Raw genomic sequence first — 22,215 nt, forward strand, 5'->3', positions numbered from 1 at the left:
GCTCTTCCAAAGTTACCATATGAGAGGATTGACGAGGAAAACAAGGACATCGTGGAAGCCTAAGTGCAGGCCCATTTTGAATGGAAACGTCCACCTACGAAGGAAACAATAGATCCGGTGAAAGCAAAGCGCACTCTCGATGCCCTTAAGCGACCACCACCACCTCCGCCGCAATCACACTATGATCGCTGTATTGGAAAGACATATGATGAAGCATGGCGGTCGGGAAGTACTACCAGTGCTGCAAGACGAAGTGGGAAAAAAATCCTCAGCTCGGCGAACAGGAGAAGTAATCGTGTCCCCCGCTCAAGGTGTCTAGCAATATCGCTAATCATCCAGGGCTACTGCCTGGTACCACTCTTGGTGATTACGTGGGTGATGTTGTACAATTTGAAACGGCTGAGGTAGTAGAGGAATTCAGATACAAGCACAGGAAGCCTCTCGTCAAACCCGATCAGCTCCCGCATCTACCAACGATGATGCGAAGATTGCATGACTAGTACTTGGAAACCTGCAGGAAGTCTGGGACCGACAGCATGATGCTGGGAATTAAAGATGAGCACGACTTCATTGGAGTCGACCTGATGCCTGTTGAATTTGTGAAATTATTTCAGTTATTCAATCAACAGGCCCTCGGCAAACAACTCATTTCTTGCTACTGTCTGTAAGTATTATTTCTGTAATTAAGTCTCTAGCTCAGCTCGTTCATTGCATGTATATATAATTATCATCACTATATATATTATGCAGATTGAAGATCGTCAAATGCAAAAGAGGACAAATTTATGACATTGGGTTCATTAGCCCAAATACCGTAAATGAATGGGCGGTACAAAAGAGAGCCGAAGATACTGAGGAAAACTTGCAAAAAGCGTCCCTTCGACATCAAAACAAAAGGGAAATACTCTTTCCTTACAACTTTCAGTGAGTGTTACTGCCTTGTGCATATTCGGTTTCGCTTACTCGAGGTTAAGTGTAATTGATGAGTTATGGGTGTGCAGGTTCCACTTTATTCTGCTATCCATAAAGCTTGACGGGGCAGTAGTAACTGTCTTACACTCGAGACGTAAAGAGCAAAAGGAGTGTGCGGACATGAGTGAAATGCTCCAGAGGTAATTTCTCAATCATTATCGCATCATATAGGCAACTTTTGTTTATTTCCTGATATCAAGTAATCATATTTTTTGCCGGGCAGGGTTTGGAAAACGTTCACCGGAATGGTCCCGGGTTTGAAGAAGGAGCTGCGATTTACACAGCCCAAAGTAAGTAGTACTAGCTAGTTCCATGCATCTCTCATTGATTCTAGTTTCATCAATACCATTATCATGCTTGATTATCAGTTTGATTGAACTCTATTCTTGTAAAGTGCTTGCGGCAGGCACCTGGGACTAATTTATGTGGATACTACGTTTGCGAGTTCATTCGCAACTCGACCTCTGAGCGGGGCTTCTCTGATAAAAAATTTGAAGTACGTAAACAATATTCACAATTCTTTTTTATTACCATCAATTGTGTTGAGTTTTATTCATATATATGTATTGACCCCCTTCTTTAAATTAGATCTGGCAGATGCGGGATGAACTCCTACCACGTGATCGCATACGAGCAATTCAAGAGGAATTGACGGGATTCTTTCTTGACGACGTCATACCTAAAGACGGAGAATACCATATGGAATTGCAAATGGATGTTAGGTAGATGATGTTAGCGATTGTAAGAGATGTTATATTGTATATATGTAGTAGCGTCGGATAGAAATACGAAAACTTGTTGTTCAACCAAGAACGGAGAAAGAGAGGTCACTTCTCTCTATAAATGTTCATGACGATGTTGTGTTATTAATGGTTCCTTCATTTTCTTACTAGCTAGCGTCGAGTTCTCTCTATATGTAGTAGCTACCGTCGACCAAGCACGAAGAAAGAGAGGTCACTTCTCTCTATATGTAGTAGCTAGCTAACACAATATGAAACCCCTAAATCCTCCAAAACCCCTAAACCCCCCCCCCCCCCCCCCCTCTTCAAAGAAAAACAAATAACCCAGCGTCTGCGAGCTGCTGACGGGTGGCTTCCTTTTAGTCCCGGTCGGTGTTACCAACCGGGACTAAAGGTCCTCCTGCCTGGGCGCCCCACAGTGGCCACGTGGAGCTGCTTTAGTCCCGGTTCGTAAGCCAACCGGGACTAAAAGTAATGGGCATTAGTCTCGATCGTTTTGTCCTGGTTGCAGAACCGGGACTAAAGGTCCTCTGGAACCGGGACTAGTGCCCTGTTTTGTACTAGTGAAGGTTGTCAGCCAGTGAGTAGTTGGTAGCCGCATAACTGTTAATTGAATTGAAATGATCCACTATTTAATTAGAGGTTTAATTTGATCAGACATATTTACTGGTGCACGGTCTAGAGTATCTCCAAGCTTTATATTGTGATATATATGGGAAATATAATAGCATTAAATGGATACGATCTTGAAGATATAACCAGGGTGTACAAATTAAGGGCAATAATATAGTAAGATCTTTCTAATCTTCTTTCAATAAACCAAGAGTAAATATTCTCTAGCCATAAGTCTATATATAAAGATAACAGTATGTATACTTCTCGACATCCAAACATAAACTAGAAGAAGATTTGTGTTAAATCCTATGGAGGGGAAAACTATTCTTCTATGCCTTATGGTGCTTTTTCTGCTAGGAAATTCCACTCATGCTGGTACGAACTAGATCTCCCTATGTTTTCTTTCTCCTGTCAACTGGGGGGGGGGGGGGGGGGGGGGGGGGGGGGGGGGGGATAACCTTGTCGGTTGAAACTAAATTTTCTATGGAACTTTGTCAATTTGAACTTATATTAATGATGTGTATTCTTGTCCATAGGTAATTGCGAGGTGCATATTGCTTATGGCAGCGCTGTATGCATAGAATTATCTTGCCATATAGCATGCCAGAATTCCTGGGGACGTCACGCTAAGTCATCTTACTGTGTGGCCGTCAGTGTTACCCAACAGAATTGTAACTGCCTTGTATGTGACTAGAGTTGCACCCTGCTATCACGTCAAACAATGAAAAATGTTGGGATCCAGTAATAAAATCTTCTTGTAACATTCACGTGAGAATCTATATTGATCACAAATTTTGGATGTACTTATGATTTGATTTCATTTTGCCGTGTGTAATCCTTTATCTGGTCTTTTTTTTTTTGCACGGCCTCGTGATCATAAGTTTAGACATAACAATATAAAACTTGATCGAACCAAGTTTACTCTAGCTGAACTCCTAGCAATGGAGCTCCAAGAAAACGAGGTTTATTTCTATAAATCATGAACATTTCTTAAAAAATCTCAAGTTTTCTTTAAAATCATGAACCGTTCTGGAAAGAAAATGATTTTTTTAAAAACTTCTTAACATTTTTAAAATCACTACGAAAATTGAAAATGTCAATTTTTTTTGAGTTTCTTGATTATTTTTTGGAACACAAACATTTTAAAAATTCTGAACATTATCAGAAAATAAAGGAAATTAGAAAAATCTTATCATTTTTTGTAAACAAGAATGCTCTTTAAAAACATGAAAACATTTTGAATATGAGAGAAAAATTAAAAAAAATTGAAATAGGAACATTTATTGAAGACCGGAACATTTTGCGTAATTCATTGAACATTTCCTTAAAATGTGAAAACTTTTTGTTCTGAACAAACTTTGGAAACCAGATTTTTTTAAAAAAAATTGAACATTTGCTGGAAGTGTGAACAAATTTAGAAAGTTCAATCATTTTAAAAAATAAAGAATTTTCTAAAAACCTGAAGAATCTTTAAAAAAGATTTTTGTAAAATCTAAAACAATTATTTAATGTTTGATTTTTATTTGAATTGATAAATATTTGAAAAAAAATAAAAAAATAGAAAAGGGAAGAAAATAAAAAATAAACCAAAAACTAATAAATATAAAACATATTCTAGGATTTCCAAAGTTGTTCCCGCGTGCCTTAAATAGGCCAGCGCAACCTAGAACTCTCTGCATGCAATCGGACGTACATGTATCACTTCAAGAAATACACAACATTCGTGGATCCTACCCCTGCGATGTACATCAGCTGATGGGCCGGCCAACTCAGGTGATGATACCTTCCTATCGTGAGCTTCTAATCGGCGCCTTCAGCGCCGATTTTACTTTTTTTAGCAAAGTACAATCGGAATCGCTCACATATACTAGCATATACTCACCCTATGAAGGGACGGCCAGCTGGTGCTCGCCTAGAGCGAGACGTCCTACCATCTCGCTGGATAGGAGAAATAGCTCTCGCGGCCTATAAGTCTCTCACATGCCAACCCACTTGTGCGGCCTGGGTTCTAACTGGGCCAGGTCCCAATTTCTACCCCTCATCATATTCGCAAGACAAAAAACAATTGCTTAGAAATCATTGGCAGAGAGAACAAAATGCAACATACTCTTTTTGTGGACATGCGGTGCATAAATATCATTTAAGCACATCCATACAACAATAACGTTTTCTCTCTAGTTATAAGCTAAAACAATACACTAACTCAGCGTATTGTGTCATAAAAAGGTTCACGAATTTAAAAAATGTTCATGGGTTTCGACAACATGTTTGTGAATTTTTTGAAAAAATGTTCTTGAATTCAAAAAATCTTCATGATTTTGAAAAAGGTTTATAACTTGTAAAACTGCAGACAAATTCGAAAAATTTCAACATTTAAAAAGTTGTTCATGAAAAATTATTCACGAATTTGAAAGAATGTTCTCAGACTCAAAAATTGTTCAAGATTTTGATTAAATGTTCACGATTACAAATTATGAGTTCCAAGAAAAAATAAATTACGGGATGAATAAGTTTTGGATACGGTGAACATATTTGAAATTAACGCTCATTTTGTTATATTTGATGAACAATTATTTAATATTTTGAAGAAAATTATTATATTCGATGAATTTTTTTATTCTATGAAAAAATTTATAATTTGATAAAAAATTAATTAGATGAACAAAATATGTTCATTATTTTTAACAAATGTACACAATGAACTATGGGAAAAGGAACGAAAAAATAGAAAAAAGGAGTAAGGGAAATAAATAAATACATTAATTAAATAATGAATAAAAATAAGAAAATCAAATGAAAATGAAAATGCAAAAAAATAAATAGAAAATAACCAAATGAAACAAAAAACAGTCTGTGTAGGTTTTATAAACCTTCCTAAAACCGGAAGAGTGATCTGCACTACTTGGGCTGGCCCAAATCTGCGCGTTTGGTCAACACCTGTCGACCCGCGCGTATGGCCCAAATTCACACCCTTAAAGCCCCACCCCCACCCCACAGCGCCGCCCGACTTGTGCAGTGCCCACATAACGTGCTCCTGACTTCTAGTTTTAGGAAGGCTCCTTTCCTTCCTTTTTCTTTTTTTTCTTCTTTTTTCCCTTTATATGTTTTTCTTTTTATTACCTTATTTATTTTATATTCCTGGTTATATTGAAAATTCCTTACATTTTTATAGTTAAAGATAATTTTCAAATTTGTGAAAATATTTTAGATTTGCAAAAAAAATCTGAACTGGTGAATTGTTTTACAAATTCATGAATAGTTTCTGAAATCCAAGATTTTTGTTTTTGAAATTCCATTAAATTTTAAATTTATGAGTACTTTTTATTTCATGAACAATTTTCAAATTGACAAACAATTTTCAAATTCACAAATATATTTAAATTACTTAAAACGATTCCTGAATATATTTTAAAGTTTATGAACACTTTTTTGAGGATTAAAAAACACTTTTAATTCCTAGACATTTTTAAATTTTAGATAACTTTTTTAATAGAAACCGGCTGAAGTAAATAACATGACCAAAAACCGATAAAACATCCAATGCACAGTACGCTGACAAGTCATGGGAGCGTTTACCGGGCTAGCCTACTATCGTTGGCGCTGGTGAGGGGTTAGTGTTCCCTCGCCTCCCACCACAAAGCATGTGGACTAGGAGCAATCTATCTGGCGCCATCCTACAATCCACCTGTGCGGCCCGGGTTCTAACTCGGCAGGCCCCCCTCTTTACCTCTCGTCATGCGTGCATGACAAACTAAATGCAAAGAAATAATTTTCCGAGAAGATAAAATGCAAAATACTTTCTTGCAGAAGCATATGCATACAACAATGCCGTTATCTCTAGTTCTAAGTTAAAAGTTGAAACACAAACACTTGCTCGTCATATAGGTATGAACCCTAGCAGCTGCACTGGGCAAAGAGTTTACCGAGTTTTCTAGGCACTTGGCAAAGAAGAAGTGTGAAAGATGAATAATGTACGCTGCAATTCCAAACAACACTGCTGACTCCCCCCATTTACTTCATTTTATTAAACCAACATGACAAATACAAGGTGAAACTTCAGAAAATTCTTGCAAACTGATCGCAACATCTTAATTTACTGGCCTGGAATAAACATCGAGTGTGAAATTAAGCTGCTACTCCCTCCGTTTCTAAACATAACCCCTTTTTTATGAATTTCAATACAGACTATATACAGACTATTTTAGAATGCGGATTCACTTATTTTGCTCTGCATGTAGTCTATATTGGAATCTCTAGCTCCTGCTACCTCCAGCGCCATTTGGAAGCACAAACTCAAACAAATGTTCAGTTAATTGTAACAGAAAGAAGAACGGAAACAGAGTTCACAGTTCATACACATGCTACTAGTCGATTCTCTGCTAATTTAATCATGGGCACTCGATATGAAACCTTCTCATGCGGGAGGCACTTGATATTTAACCAACGCCAAATTCACATTGCAGTGCCAAAGAAACTAAACCGGAGAAAAGAGCTACTCAACTCTTGGCGGACCAAGCCCTTGATCCACGTGACTGAAAAGAAGGGAAAAGGGCTACTCAACACTTGGCGAAATCAAAAGGATTAAGGGGCAGTTTGGATCATGACCTGAGTTGCTTGCCTGGTAAAAAGTAGTGCCTGAAAGTAGCCTGAGTGAGTAGGTATTTTCTGCCTGATCAGGCACGCCTGGAGGTGGAGCGTTTGGTTGGAGGCCTCCCGCCTTGGTACGAGAAGAACAAGTGACAGATGAAAAAGGTGTACTAGTTTAGAATAAGAAAGGTCACATCACTAGCTAATTGATGGGATTAGCAATCCCAGGCAGCTGTTGCTCCCGCCAGGCGTGGGGAAAGGGACGCCTGGCCAGGCTAATGAAGCAGCTAGGGTGCCAAGCCAGGCTAACTACGTTGGTCGTGCATCCAGGCCAGGCTACTTTACACACTCTCAGGACATCAAACGAACACACCCTAGGCACATGTCAGGGAGGCTTTCGGCCAGGCACAAAATAGCGAGGACAGGAACCAAACAACCCCTAAGAACATGCAGGCTTCCCATCTTCCTTTGCCTGAAATTGATAAAGCGGTGCATACAAAAATTGTATCTTCCTATTCGTATGTTTTGTTGATTTCAATGTCGGGATGGTATTTTTTTTAGAAGAATGCCGAGATGGTTGGGATGGTCTTCGGCTGCGGCCCTTAGAGCCGCAACTGCTTCGTCCACCACCTCATTGCTGGCTTCCTTACACAAAAGGTTCACATACACAGCCTCGAGGGAAGGGAGATGCCCCATGCTTAAATTATAGTCGGCACGGCCGATCCACATAGCTGGGAAGTCGAAGCAAAGTTCCGTAAGCCTTGGCGCGGCTCCTTGCGGAAATATAGATGGCGTAGACACAATTCCTAGAAAGTAGCACTCAGTCGCACATGGAAATGCATCAGTGGTGACAACAGACATTTACACCACATGATTCTCTCCTGAGAAGTTGCCCTCAACACGTAGATCGAGATAACAAAGTGCACGCAACATCCCAAGAAATTGAGTGTCCTCCGATCGCACTTCACTCACTGTTATTGCTAGATAGGACATGAACGGAAGCAATGAAGGATTAATCCATGCGGATAGTGTCTACAATGAGCAACCAATAATCCGTAATCTGCGGATTTGTGGAGAGGGAACCCAGCCTACGTGCATGAGATCAACGCATCCACCTTTGACATAATTCTGTAGAACTTCCAACCTGTGCAGATTACTTAGGGAATTGGCCAAAGTTCTACACATGCTCCCATCCAAATCAGCCCACAAAAACCGGAGCACCCTCAGCTTGGTCAGGTGGCCCAACTCTTTCACAAGATGGTGATTGAAACCACACGAAGAAAACTTGCCCACCTCTAGACCAAGTAGCACTTCTAGGGAAGTCAAGTTACCTATCCCAGATGGGAGCTTCGCCCCGGCCGATACATAGGTACATCAGACGTCTTAGCCGAACAACACTTGGCGGCATTTCTTTTATACTTTTTCCACTAATATCCAAGACTTGCAAAAACTGTAGCTTTCCAATTTCCATCGGAAAGTCCTTAACCCCATCACCATTATGTCGTAGGTACCTCAAATTCAAAAAAGTCCTGGTATCCAGAATAGGACAATCTCCTAAATCCAACACACGCACAACTTGAAAACTTGAAATTTTCTACAGTTGATTAACAATATCATTCGTGAAAACAGTAATAGATCTTACTTGTCTCATACTGATGGTAGCCACATCTACGTTGCTATTTTGGATTGACAATCTGCGGACCTTGCTTTGCGATTTAGGTATTTTTCTCTTGGTGCCATCCGATATAGTGACAAAGTTCTCTTCACTTGCTAATGAACATATGGGATCTAGCACCATGTCATGTACACAACAAGCTTTTGCCTTTTCTTCATTATCAAGGCCTATTGGCTGGATCATACTTCTATTTACTAGCTCATTGAAGTACTAGTCACCGAGCTCATATAAGCTAGTTTCTTCTTATTCACTATACAATATACACAAATCCTTCGGACATCCATTTCAATATTAGCTTGCCTCTAATAATCTCGTGATCTTCTGGAAAGATGCTTAGATATAATAAACATGGCTTAAGATAAGAAGGTAGATCATAATAACTGAACAATAGTATCTTCTTCATCTCAATTACACTACGACCCTCTCTGAGTCCACGACCAATGGAGTTGAGCATGGTGTCCCATTGGTCCTTTGTTTTCATCCGATGGTTATTAGCTAGAAGACTTGCTATAGTAATAACGGCTAATAGTATTCCACCACATTTCTTCAAGATGTGTTTAGATACATCCATCAATTCATGAGGACATCCTTTATTGGAAGAAAATACTCTTCAAAAGAGCCTTCTTGAGACATCATCAGAAAGAGGTTTCATCCTATAAATATCATCAGCAGAAGAGCAACATGCTTCGGAAACACCAAAGATGCGGGTTGTCGTGATTACTCGACTTCCAAGACTATTCTTGGAGAAAGCGCACTTGATTAATTGACACGCATTTTCATTCCATATGTCATCAATTACGATGAGGTACCTGTACAAATATATTATGTGAGTTAGTTCAGAACCCAATAAAGGAAGATATATGTAAGGTTTTTTTTATATGTAGAGACTATGGATTATATATTTATATGTAGAGTAAAATGGACCATAGTAAACTCAAGGAATTATATGAACATTGTAATCTTTAACTCATCAACAATACCCTTTTAGAATGTAATTGCACCAATACTTCATGGCCATTATTTTACTAAACAAAATGACTATCGATCTATAGCATGAAAACATAAGCATACCTTTTGTCATTAAGAAATTCAATGAGTTCGTCGATGAGATGATTTTCTTCTCGCGACGTATTATGTATGTTTGAATACATTTTCTTGTCGAGCTCAAAAAGGATATTCTTCAAGATTTTTTTCATGTTGGGATTCCAAGAAACCGAAACAAAAGCACTACAATCAAATTGCACTTTGATCTTGTCAAGTAACTTGTTGATCAACTCACCAAATCCAACAACAGAGACTGTCTTCAACGGATTCTTTGACCAATCATCACCTTGAAGTAACTTGTTGATCAACTCGTCTCGTGGTTCTTCAATGCCGACAAGCTCTCTCACATCTGTGTACAGAGCTATGGTGTGAGGATCGATGCTAGCACCAATGCGGGTGTTCAGTGTCTCGAGCTCGTACCTTTGGCACAACTCAGCCAGCTGCTTAGCCTGAGTAACTGCTTCTTCTAGAGCATCGGAGATTCGATGAAGATCTTTGCCCTTCTTGAATAACTTGCCTGTCTTCTTAAGCAACTTCTTCACTCTATTCTTTGGGTTGGCAGATAAATCATCCACACACACAATGAAGACATCCACGATGTCTTCCATTTGGTAGGCCAGGTCCCTTACCATTCCTGCCCAGATCTTGACCCCCTCATCGAGCTCTTCGGGCGGCACTTTCGCCACCTTGCCAAGGGCAGCCTGCATCAGCAACATCTCCTTGCTAAGAGACTCGACGCCTTTCCTCACACGCTTCTCAAGGGTGAACTCGCCTGCGAGCAGGTCCCCCAGCTTCGAGAGGAGAGGGCGGATGGCTAGCATGGCGAGCTCCATGGTTGGACCTCTCGCAGTATGTTTATTCCTTGGGTTTGTTGTTCTTCAGAGTTGAGATAAGGCATTCTCATCTGCAGCGCTGTGCGGTTGAGAATTCAGCCAGTGGAACATGTGGTCCTTTGCAGCCCAATGTTATCTCCCCAGCCTGGCAGCTGCACTATTCTCCCTATAAACGAGAGACAGTGACATGGAGAAAGAGCAGGACGGGGACATGCTGACCGAACCGAGCCAGAGCTGGCTGGTCCATGCGTGCGCCATGTGTAGCCCGGCAACTTATGGTGGTCAGGTCGCCCAATTTGCGCGACAACTGCGGTTTTTGTTCACGCTACCAGAACAAGAAGAAAATGAGGTCTAGCCAAAGATGCCAAGAAAGCATGTACTAACTGAAAGCGCTCGAGGGAGCGATGGGTGGAAACGTATGCCTCGGGCAGGGACGCTTTCGTGTTAAATAGATCGTGATCACATAGGTTACAGAAGAGGAAGCGAGAAGGCCTTCCAGAATACAAACGGGCCTTCTAGAGGAATCTAGACCGATCCCTTATAATGATGGGTCGGTTTACAATATACGTATGATCTAACACTCCCCCTCAATGTCAATTTCTAATGTTGAGATTGCGTCTAAAATTTTCCAAAAGTGTGACCGCCAAAGCTTTAGTGAAGCCATCTGCTACTTGATCTTTGGACGGAATGAAGCGTATTTCAAGCATCTTCTGAGCCACTCTTTCTCTAAGCAAATGGAAGTCAATTTCAATATGCTTAGTTCTTGCATGAAACACTGGATTAGCCGATAAATAGGTGGCACCAAGATTATCACACCACAAGCAAGGTATTCTCTATTGTGGTATTCCAAGTTCCTTTAGAACAGATTGAACCCAGATAATTTCAGCAGTAACATTGGCCAAGGCTTTATATTCCGCTTCTGTGCTGGATCTTGACACAGTTGCTTGCTTTCTTGCACTCCATGAGATTAAATTTGAGCCTAGAAAGACTGCAAATCCTCCAGTTGACCTTCTATCATCTACGCAGCCTGCCCAATCTGCATCAGAAAATCCACTGACTAGTAGAGACGAAGATTTTTTGAATGTTAATCCAAGTTCAATAGTTCCTTGAATGTATCTTAGGATACGTTTTACAGCTGTCCAGTGGGCACTAGTGGGTGCATGTAAAAATTGACATACCTTATTAACTGAGAAAACAATATCTGGTCGAGTGAGAGTCAGATATTGTAAGGCCCCCACCACACTTCTATACCTTGTCGAGTCTTCAGCATTTAGAGGTTCTCCGTCATGAGCAGATAACTTTTCTGTTGCGGATAGTGGGGTTGAGCATGGCTTGCAATTTGTCATATTGACTCGTTGAAGTAGCTCTTTGGCATACTTGGTTTGAGTAAGAACTAGCTCTTCATCTCTCTGTCGTACTTCAATGCCCAAAAAGTAATGCAAGTCACCCAAATCCTTTAAAGCAAAGTCTCCACGTAGATCATGAAGGAGAGCTTGCACAGAATCTGGTGAGGAAGTTGTTACAATAATGTCATCAACATACACAAGAACAAAGATTGTGACACCCCCTTTGTGAAATATGAATAATGATGTATCCGATTTGGAAGGAGTGAAGCCAAGTTGTTGTAACTTTATGCTCAAGCGGGAAAACCATGCTCGAGGAGCTTGCTTAAGACCATAGAGAGCTTTATTGAGTTTGCAAACAAAGTGTGGTATTTTGGTGCTTTCATAACCAGGGGGTTGTCGAAGATATACCTCTGCTTCTAGAATACCATGGAGGAATGCATTTTGTACATCAAGTTGCTGAAGACACCACCCACGAGAGATCGCAATAGCAAGAACAAGGCGTATTGTGGCTGCTTTAACAACAGGGCTGAAAGTATCTTCATAATCGAGCCCATAGCGTTGTTTGAATCCTTTCGCAACAAGGCGAGCCTTATACCTATCAATGGAGCCATCTGCCTTCCTTTTGATACGAAAGACCCATTTGCAGTCAATTATATTTTTACCGGGAGGTGGTGGAACAAGATGCCATGTTTGATTTTTCTGAAGTGCCATGTACTCCTGATCCATTGCACATCGCCAATTTGCATCACCAAGAGCTTCAGAAAGAGACTGAGGTTCTCCTGTAGCAGAGAAATTTCCATACCGAACCATGCCAGGGTACAATTTTTTTGGTTGAACAATGCCTTTTTGAAGCCGAGTTTGAACATGTTGCTGGACAGGTTGCACAGGAGAAACATGCACAGAAGATCCCGATTCTTGGGTATCGTGCATGTCAGCAGGGCCAGAAGATCCACTGCGCCCGAGTCCAGGTGAGCCGCTGCGTTCTGAAGAAAAATCGGCTGCAACATCGGGAGAGGCCCCTGGCAGGCCAGATGGCGCGCGCTGGTTGGGGAGACGCCCCACGCGTGGAGAACTGGTGGGCGCCCGAGGCGAGCAAGTTCCAGAGGCCCATTATAGCCACTGTTTTCTTCATTTTCCGCATTACTTTCTGCACCATTTTCACTGCTTTGCGTAACCTGCACACCAGATTCAAAGCTTCCAGAGGCATGATTAAGTATGGTCATTAGTCAATTGGTCAGCACCTACTATTTCATCCCCTGGAATTTTGAGATTGATAAGGGTAGGAGGTAAGAGGAGGATTTCTTGGCGTAGGCGGGCACCGGCATTGGGGTGTAGAATTTTGAAAGGAAAAACTGACTCGTCAAAGACCACATCTCGTGAAATATATACACGACCAGTGGAGATGTCAAGACATTTGTAGTCTTTGTGTTGAGGACTGTAACCAAGAAAAGTGCATTGTTTAGAGCGAAATTCAAGTTTGCAAGAATTGTATGGACGTAGGTGTGGCCAACATGCACATCCAAATATTCTGAGAAATGAGTAGTCTGGCTTGGTAGAAAAGAGACGCTCAATAGGCGTTTCATAATTGATCACTTTACTAGGCACAATATTAATGAGATATGTGGCAGTGAGAAACGCTTCGTCCCAAAATTTTAGTGGCATAGATGCTTGAGCTAGAAGAGACAACCCAACTTCAACTATGTGCCTGTGTTTTCGCTCAGCAGACCCGTTCTGTTGGTGTGCATGAGGGCATGAAACATGGTGTGAAATCCCTATCTTTTGAAAGAAGGTATTTAGTTTTTGATATTCACCTCCCCAATCAGTCTGCATGGTAAGAATTTTCTTATCGAGTCGACGTTCGACGAGTTTCTGAAAGTTTAAGAAAATAGAGAACACATCCGAGCGTTTCTTAAGAAGATAAATCCATGTGAACTTGCTGAAGTCATCGATGAAACTCACATAATAAGTGTTTCTACCAACAGAACATGGCGCTGGTCCCCACACATCGGAAAACACAAGTTCTAAAGGTGAACTTGAAATACTAGTAGATGTTGGGTAGGGAAGTTGATGACTTTTAGCTTGCTGGCAAGCATCACAAATCGACTCAACGCTAGAGTCATTTGAGCAAGGAAGCTCATTTTTATTTATAATTTTTTGAACTATCCTTGGGGATGGATGTCCAAGGCGATGATGCCACCGTGTAGATGATGGTTCGGTGGCACTATATACTTGCTTTATTGGCGAGGAGGATGATGACATGAAGGGATAGAGACCACCATGACATCTACCGTGAAGAAGAGCCTCCCTCGTGACCTGCTCCGTTTGCAGTATGAACCTTGTCGTGGCCGTTGTATCGTTCTCGAGTAGTTAACTTGTCGAGCTCTCCAGTGATATGATCAGTGGCTCCGGAGTCAAGGTACCAGTTTGTGTCAATCCCATAAGACGTTATTGCAGAACCAGCTTGACGAGTTTCATCAGGTACGTAGTCAGGATCAAACCGGTACCAGCAATCTTGGGCACTATGATTGGGCTTGGAGCAGACTTGACAAATCACAGTGGATTCTCCCTGATAGCCACGACCGTAGCCACCACGGCCACCTCCGCGGCCTCCTGCACCGCGGTGTGCAGTACGACCACCACGGCCTCCTGCACGACCACGCTGTCCAAACCCGCCACGTCCTCGGCGAGCAGAATTGACTTGAAATCCAGGGCCACCGGCGCCCCCAGAGTGGAGAATATCCATGCGTGTGTCATAGCTAAGGAGCTGAGCATAGAATTCATTGAGAGTAATTGGATCTGTTGTGGGTCTCCCAAGAACCGATGCCACCAATTGATTGTATTCGACGTCCAGACCCGCCAATAGATAAGAAATCAGGTCGTCATCGTCAATCCTCTTCCCTGCAGATGCAAGTTCATCCGCAAGGGCCTTCATCTTGGAGAAATAGTCTGCAGCAGACATGTTTCCCTTTTGCATGTTGGCCATGGCCATCCTGATATTGATGGTGCGAGCACGAGACCGAGAGGAAAACATCTGCTCGAGGGCTGCCCAGAGTTCAGCCGCACTAAGCAATGAGGCGACCTGAGTCAACACTTCCTTCGAGAGAGAATTGAACACGTACCCCAGAACTTGTTGATCTTGGGCACCCATCCGTGTTACTAGTGGTGATGGTTTTCTCCGGCGCCTGAACCGACCCATCCAGATAACCGGCAAGCATGGCACCTCGAATTGGGGGCAGGACTTGCGCCTTCCACAAGACATAGTTCTCTCTTGTGAGCTTTTCAGAGACTTGTTGATTGAGGATGTGGGAAACGGAGGAGGAAGAAGCAGCCATACAGGCGAACAGGCTCTGTTACCATGAAAGCGCTCGAGGGAGCGATGGGTGGAAACGTATGCCTCGGGCAGGGATGCTTTCGTGTTAAATAGATCGTGATCACATAGGTTACAGAAGAGGAAGCGAGAAGGCCTTCCAGAATACAAACGGGCCTTCTAGAGGAATCTAGACCGATCCCTTATAATGATGGGTCGGTTTACAATATACGTATGATCTAACACTAACAAGTGTTTGTAGAGCACTGCTGTTAGCTAGTCTTTTTTTATTTTCTGTTCCTTAGATATTTGGTGGTCTTTTGTTTGTCGAGAATGATTGTGGCATGCCTGTTTTCATCAATATTTGTATTTTTATTAAATGAACAGGGTGGGTAATATATGTTGTTGAAGTTGGTTGCGGTACATGGTACTGTGGACTGAATGTTACGTGGCCTGAAAAATTTATATGTGCCTGTTCAGTGCACAGCTAGCAACGAAACTTGGTCAGAAACATAGAAAAACTAGTAAACTAGAGAACACCCCACACGTTGCTACAGGAATAGTTTGCAATATATTTCAGTGATTTGATTGTATGAAATAATCATAGTTGAATTAACAAAATATGAAGTAAAAATAAAAATAAATATTATATATGTATTTGATTATTGTTTAGCCAAAAAAATATTTTGAATATAAGTGGCATAAGATAATGAAAAACTTATTACCATGCATGTTGAGTGGACCTTTAATGAAGTGGCATGTGTGATGAGATAGGATGTGTACATGGGATCCACTAATAATGAAAAACTTAAACAATGTCCACAAAATAAAAAAAACCAAGGTAAAAGCTTGTCATATCATAACTCAAATCATATCATATTCAAACAAATAAAGAACCTTGTCAACAACATTTCGGATCTTACTACACTGAAACCTCTCTAAACACATCAACAGAAGAGATCTCTTCATCCCCCTTCAAAGTAAAGGGTAGGATGATCGAGACGACCTAGCCAGCCGCAGCCTCCCAAAATAGCTAGGGTTCCTCTACCTCCCGTCGGCGCCAGCGCCGGTCCATCCCGTCTCCAGTGGCCTTAGGGCCATGGGGGCGGAGTAGATCCCGGCCCTTACCGGTGGGAGGGCTCCGATTTTACATCTTTTTTGAGTTTTATTATTGTTTGTGTTCTGCTCAGGAAGACGAGGCGGCGGCAGCTGCCTGAGGATAGAATATAGGTCTCCCCACCTATTTGCCATTTTGTTGATGCGTCTAGTATCGTCGGTGGGTGTTTGGAGGTGTGTCTCTGCTGGATCTGTCTTTAGTGGATTTTCTCGAATCTATTCGTCGTTCATCTATGTTCTTGTGTCTTCAGGTTGGATCCTTCTGATCTACACTCTTCATCGACGGCGGTTGTTGTTCAGGTGTGTTGGTTCTATGGGGTCTTAGCACGACGACTTCCTGACTATTTACTACAACAAAGTTTGTTCGGCTCCGGTGAGGAGGGGCGATGAAAATGGCACACCTTCGGCTCACTTCAGTGCTTGTAGTCGTCGCTAGGTACTCTACGGATATCGATGTAATTTTTATTATTTTTAGTGTTCATTGTACTATCATTATTGAAGATGAATAGATCGAAAGTTTTTCCCCTAAAAAGGGTAAGATGATCTTTTTCAAAAATATGTCGCCGGCGCAGATAAACGGCCTATGTACATACCGCCCGTACACAACGCCCTCAACTTTTTTTCTCTTTCTTTTTAAACTTCAGAAAAGAGTGTGCAACATGAATATTACTTTTGACCTCTACGTTCAGAGAGAAACGCACTACCCAACTAGGACATCTTAAGGGTTGTGCTGATTTTCCTTTTTATTCTTTTTTTCTACTTCAGTTCAAGAAAGCTCCCGGTTCCGCTGCGCGGGCACATTGTCGAACCAATCTTTTTTCCACTATTTCTTTCTTTTTGTCTATTCACTTTTTGTTTCATATTCATTTTTTTCATTTCTTCGTTATTTTTCAAAAATTGTTCAGACTTTTATTTATTTCATTTTTTTAAATGAATTTTTCAAATTTTGTTCATGAAATATATATTCAAATTTCAAAAATTGTAGAGAAATTTCATCAAAAAATAGAAATTTTTTAAAAAGAACAAACACAATTTCGAAATGAACATTTTATGAGTTTTCCGATATTAAAAAAACAGTAACAAATTGGGAGTTTAAATTTTTAGAAAAATAAAAAAATCAAAACCAATTATTTTTTTGAATTTCTTTGTATTCTTTTGTATTTGTGTAGATTTTTAAAAGATGGGAACAATATTGAAATTACGAACAAATTCTGAAAGCACGGACATTATTTGAAACTCCCTGAACATTTCTTTGAATTCTTGAATAGATTTCTCATTGCCAAGTTGTTTGGGTTTTCGAGTTTTGCATTTTCTAGAGTTTTCTCGGTGAAAAGGGGCCGATAACTTGGCAATTAATCCAAACAATTTTTTATGGTGCCTTGAATTGGTCAGTTGGTGTATTTGCAAAAAAAGAACTGGTTAATTGGTGGAAAAAATTAGGGGTCATTTGACGGAAGTCAGAAAACAACATGCTTTAACCAGACTCTTCTTGGCCTACCCGAACACCCTTCATTGAACATGGTCTATGTTTGGGCATTGTCTTGCAAGTAGGTGAGCATGCCTATGGTAGGAGTCCATGCCTGATTTGAATGACTTTTTACACAGTATGCAAAGTTGGGACACGTCCGACCATTTATCTGCCTTTTTTATGGAGAAAACTCCAGAAAAAGGGAAACTTGTCAAAAACCCAAACAAGTTGATCTGGTGCCTTGAATTAGTCATACAAGGCAATGTAAAAAATCGGGACCATTTAAGGGATGTCGAGAAATGAGGTGTCCCCAAACGGACCCCTCTGTTGAATATGGTATTTTTTTGGAAATCTCAGGACTGACCTCAACTTTTGCAAGTAGGTGCGCATGCCCATTTTAGGCATATATGCTTGGTTTGAATGACTTCCGACACCATATGCACGTTGCGACACTTCTGGGCTTTTATCAGCCTTTGTCACTAGGAAAACACTAGAAAATGCAAAACTTCTCAAAAAAACCAAACAACTTGGCATGGTACCTTGAAATTGACATACAAGGCCATGAAAAAATTGGGGCCATTTCAAGGATACCGAGAAGCAACAGGCTATCAGACAAAGCCTTCTAGCCTATGTGGACACCCTCCATTGAACATGGTCTATTTTTGGACAATCTTGAAATGACCCCAACTTTTGCAAGTCGGTGGGCATGCCCATGGTAGGCATCCATGCCAGGTTTGAATGGTTTCTGATGCCGTATGCAAGTTCTGTCACATCTGGCCATTTATCGACCTTTTTTGACCGAGAAAACTCTAGAAATTTTTGCGGAAGGGATAATGTGCTGGCATCTGGCCCAAGTTGAAGTAATTTTTTGACTTCTTTTGATGCAAATCATATTTTCTTCGGAAGCATATTCTAACATCTCTGGAAGCAATATTTGATTTCTGGAAACAAATATTATTTTGCTGTTGGAACCAATTCCATGTTACATTAGAAACAAATTTCCGGTTCATGTATTGTCTATGCATAACAAATATAATACATTGCTATGTTGTACATAAATTTTCACTCGATAGAAGCAATCATCCGCTGGCATGGAAGCAATTTCTCAGCAAGTAATGCGACTAGTTACATGTTTTTTCCGCTTCATACAACTTGTGTTCATGCTTCCATGGAAGCATGCTTCCAGTACATTTTGTTCCTCTGCTACATATAACTTGCTTTCATGGTAAGCATGCTTCGAATTTGATCACCTAGTCTGATCTTGTCAATGACTTCAACCTGTCGTTTCACAACGCAATGGCTACCAACTTGTTTTATGGATTATATAAAGCACGCAAGGAAGCAAGCATACGGATGGCAGAGTGAAGCAAATATTATCGTGGATACATGTGATATGAGAATGTGAAGCCTATGACTTTTGCGATAAGAATGAAGCAAATATTTGGGTCATTGGAAACATGTTATATGAGCCAATGAAGCACGTTAATTTCAGTCGACGCATAATCAAAAGTTTTAGTTGCATTGGAAGCAAATTTTGGTAACACTGGATACGAATTTCGCTTCATATGGAAACAAACTGCATGGTGCGGATGCTTATTTCGCTAGATTGATTATTTTGCTTTAAAATCTAGAATTAGTTTTCTACTATGATTTATTTTGCGTCCTTAAATCATGGATTTGTTTCCTCCAACCATGTGATTTGTGGGCATTTATTACTTTCCTGTAATTTCGTAAGGAAAAAAAAGTCATTCCTGGCGCAGGTCACATGCCTTTCAATCGGTCGCTCAAAGATAAAATTTAAGTATCTCCAAGTTTATATTGGCATAGAAATAGAAACATATGACGAGATCAAGTGGATACTACTATCTTACAAGATATACATAATCCATTTTTGCGAACTAATTACTACTAACAAATATCTCCTAAACTTATAATGTCACATATATGGACAGATATAACAACATCAAATATATATACAATTAAAGATGGGATCAATTTTTACCAATTATTAGGACGATATAGTTGGATAGTTTTGATGTTATTGAATGAAATGGGGGTAAATGTTCCCTAGCCACAAGTCCATAAATATGACATCGTGTATTCTTCTGGACACCTAAACAAGACGAGAAGGAGAAGTTTTTGTATTATCTTATGGAGGGAAAAATCATTCTCCTTTGCCTTATGGTGATTGTGCAACTAGGCATAGGCAACTCCATTCATGTTGGTACGAAATCGGTCTCCTTTCTCCTACATGTCTATATTTTCAGATGACCTGCACGAATTTCTTTGCAATGTTTCTCAATTTGGACTTCCCTCAATGATGCATGTTCTTTTCTACAGATGATTGCGAGGGGGTGATTGCTTTTACAGCCGCTGAATGCTCAGCATTAGATTGCCGCAGATCCTGCCGGAATTCCTGGGCAGAACACGTCTATAGATCTTATTGTAGGGTTGGCCAAACTCAGCAATATTGTTACTGCTTTGTTTGTGATGAAAAGTGATTGTTGCTGGTACCCATCATGCCAATCAATGGACAGTGATGTGATTCAATAATAAAATATTCTTGTCACATGCATGTGGCAATGTGTCTTGAGCACCAATTTTGATTGTTATACTTGATTGGGCTTGATTTTTTGTGTGCATAATATAAGATTAGGTGATTCCATTTTTTTGCATGGCCTCACGGTTCATATAAGTAAAAAAATTACCTTGTACAACATGAATGAACATAGATTACAGTATCGACACTCCCAAGAGATCCGCTTCGGTACACCCCCCCCCCCCCCCCCCCCCACACACACAGACACAAAACGTATAAAGGATAGTATGGACATTTCACAATTTGTATTCACTAGAACGTGTACGTGTACAATTCGGGCGCACACCCCTCCGTCGTGGGCTCAGCCCGTTTAGTTTCTTTTTTAAGTTTTAAGCTTCAAAAAATACATTGCTTGGGAATTGAACTACAATCCTCATGCACTAAGCACTGGCGCACAACCATCTGGAATATCTAATCCTGTGTGTCTCTTAACCTTTTTTTTCTTCCTCTTGTTCGAGATAAATAACGCTAAGGAAAAAAAATCACCTTCACTCTTTGTTTTTACTTTCGGCTTTTATGCACAGTTTTCGCTCGGATTTTATATTTCCTTTTTTGTTCATAAAATACAAATATTATTATCTTTAGAAATTGTACAATTTTTTAGGAAAAGTTAATCTCTTTCAAAATTTCTCAAAATGTCTAAACACGAACATTTTCCAGAAAGACGGAACAAAAGTTAGAACGCCAACATTTTTTAAAAACCAGTAAAAAAATAATTCCACAAAGAATCAGTAAAATACGAACACAATTTGAATTCTGAAAATTTTGAATATATGATAAATAGGAAAAAATAAAAAAATAAAATTCAAAGAATAACAAAAAGGAAAAAAAGAACCAGAAAAAATAAAACAGGAGAGAAGATAAAAAGAAAAAAGGAAAATAAAAAATGCGGTTCACGACCTTCGAGAAGTTCGCAAAACCGGAAAAATGGCTAGGAAGCCGATGTTCCCGAAACCGGGAAGGGCTGTGTGCAACCTTTTCTTAGTGAGTTGTTTTGAATTTTTCAAAAAAAAATTGAAATCCATGAATATTGTTTTTTTATTGATGAACTTTTTTCAAATCCGCGAGCTCTTGGGCCGACCCAGACACACCCGACGGGAACGATGTCGTCACCTAATTGTGCCAAGGCCTAAGCTTTTTAGTTTATTTTCTATTTTTCATTTTTTTTTCTTTTTTTCGTTAATTCATTTTTATCTTTTTGAATGCCAAAATACAAGTTTTAAGTAACTTTTTTAAATAATGATTTTATATAATTTTTTCTTTAAATATTTAGTAAATACTTATTACATATGTTAAAAGTTCAAAATAACAATTTTAGTAAATGTTCTAACTATGATTTTAAAAATATTTTTCCTTCGAACCTGGAATGGATGCCTACCATGGGCATGCCCACCGGCTTGCAAAAGTTGGGACCATTTTAAGAATGTTAAAAATAACACCATCTTCAAGTCCAAGTAGGCTAGAAGACTCTGTTTAAGAGCACGTTGTTTCTCGACATCCGTCAAATGATCCCAATTTTTTATTTACTTTTATGACCATCTCAAGGCAGCATGCAAAGTTGTTTTGGTTTTCTACAATTTTTGCATTTTCTGGAGTTTTCTTGGTTAAAAAGGGTGATAAATGGTCGAACGTGTCACATGAACATGATCTATGTTGGCATGTATGAAATGACCCAAACTTTTTCTAGTACGTGGGGACGCCCATGGTAGACATCCATGTCAGGTATGATCGAATTTCCGACACCTTATGCAAGTTGTGTCACATCCGGCGATTTATCGGCCAGTTTTCACAGAGAAAACTCCAGAAAATGCAAGGATTATCGAAAATTCAAACAACTTGGCATGATGCCTTGGTTTGATCATAGAAGCCGCTGGAAAAGGTTTGAGGCTATTTTATGGATGACGAGAAACAAT

The 22,215-nt window shown here is 40.1% G+C and overlaps 2 protein-coding genes, 2 long non-coding RNA genes, 1 other non-coding gene and 1 pseudogene across 5 annotated transcripts; 2 read left to right on the forward strand and 4 right to left on the reverse strand.

Annotated features, from left to right (window-relative positions):
* Nucleotides 1-2,618: 2,618 nt before the first annotated feature.
* LOC141021112 (uncharacterized) lies at nucleotides 2,619-3,147 on the forward strand. The gene is made up of 2 exons (XR_012181118.1): nucleotides 2,619-2,702; nucleotides 2,864-3,147. It is a non-coding gene; the product is annotated as an uncharacterized lncRNA (long non-coding RNA).
* Nucleotides 3,148-7,448: 4,301 nt separating this feature from the next.
* Nucleotides 7,449-8,772, reverse strand: LOC141020863 (disease resistance protein Pik-2-like; annotated as a pseudogene).
* On the reverse strand, nucleotides 8,602-10,522 carry LOC109758688 (disease resistance protein RGA5-like). Its single transcript, XM_073496038.1, has 2 exons — nucleotides 9,661-10,522; nucleotides 8,602-9,398 (listed from the first exon to the last, which is right to left on the reverse strand). Exons 1-2 carry the CDS (start codon nucleotides 10,464-10,466, stop codon nucleotides 9,200-9,202), a joined length of 1,005 nt encoding a protein of 334 aa, XP_073352139.1. The 5' UTR covers nucleotides 10,467-10,522; the 3' UTR covers nucleotides 8,602-9,199.
* A 1,400-nt stretch (nucleotides 10,523-11,922) lies between these two features.
* On the reverse strand, nucleotides 11,923-12,622 carry LOC141020864 (uncharacterized mitochondrial protein AtMg00820-like). The gene is made up of 2 exons (XM_073495819.1): nucleotides 12,221-12,622; nucleotides 11,923-11,970 (listed from the first exon to the last, which is right to left on the reverse strand). Exons 1-2 carry the CDS (start codon nucleotides 12,620-12,622, stop codon nucleotides 11,923-11,925), a joined length of 450 nt encoding a protein of 149 aa, XP_073351920.1.
* Nucleotides 12,623-14,560: 1,938 nt separating this feature from the next.
* LOC120962209 (small nucleolar RNA Z247) lies at nucleotides 14,561-14,705 on the reverse strand. Its single transcript, XR_005753052.1, has one exon. It is a non-coding gene; the product is annotated as a small nucleolar RNA Z247 (small nucleolar RNA).
* A 5,079-nt stretch (nucleotides 14,706-19,784) lies between these two features.
* On the forward strand, nucleotides 19,785-20,303 carry LOC120976314 (uncharacterized). Its single transcript, XR_005771561.2, has 2 exons — nucleotides 19,785-19,927; nucleotides 20,044-20,303. It is a non-coding gene; the product is annotated as an uncharacterized lncRNA (long non-coding RNA).
* The last annotated feature ends 1,912 nt before the right edge of the window (nucleotides 20,304-22,215 follow it).

This window comes from Aegilops tauschii, chromosome 3 (assembly GCF_002575655.3).
Source record: "Aegilops tauschii subsp. strangulata cultivar AL8/78 chromosome 3, Aet v6.0, whole genome shotgun sequence".
Taxonomy (NCBI): domain Eukaryota; kingdom Viridiplantae; phylum Streptophyta; class Magnoliopsida; order Poales; family Poaceae; genus Aegilops; species Aegilops tauschii.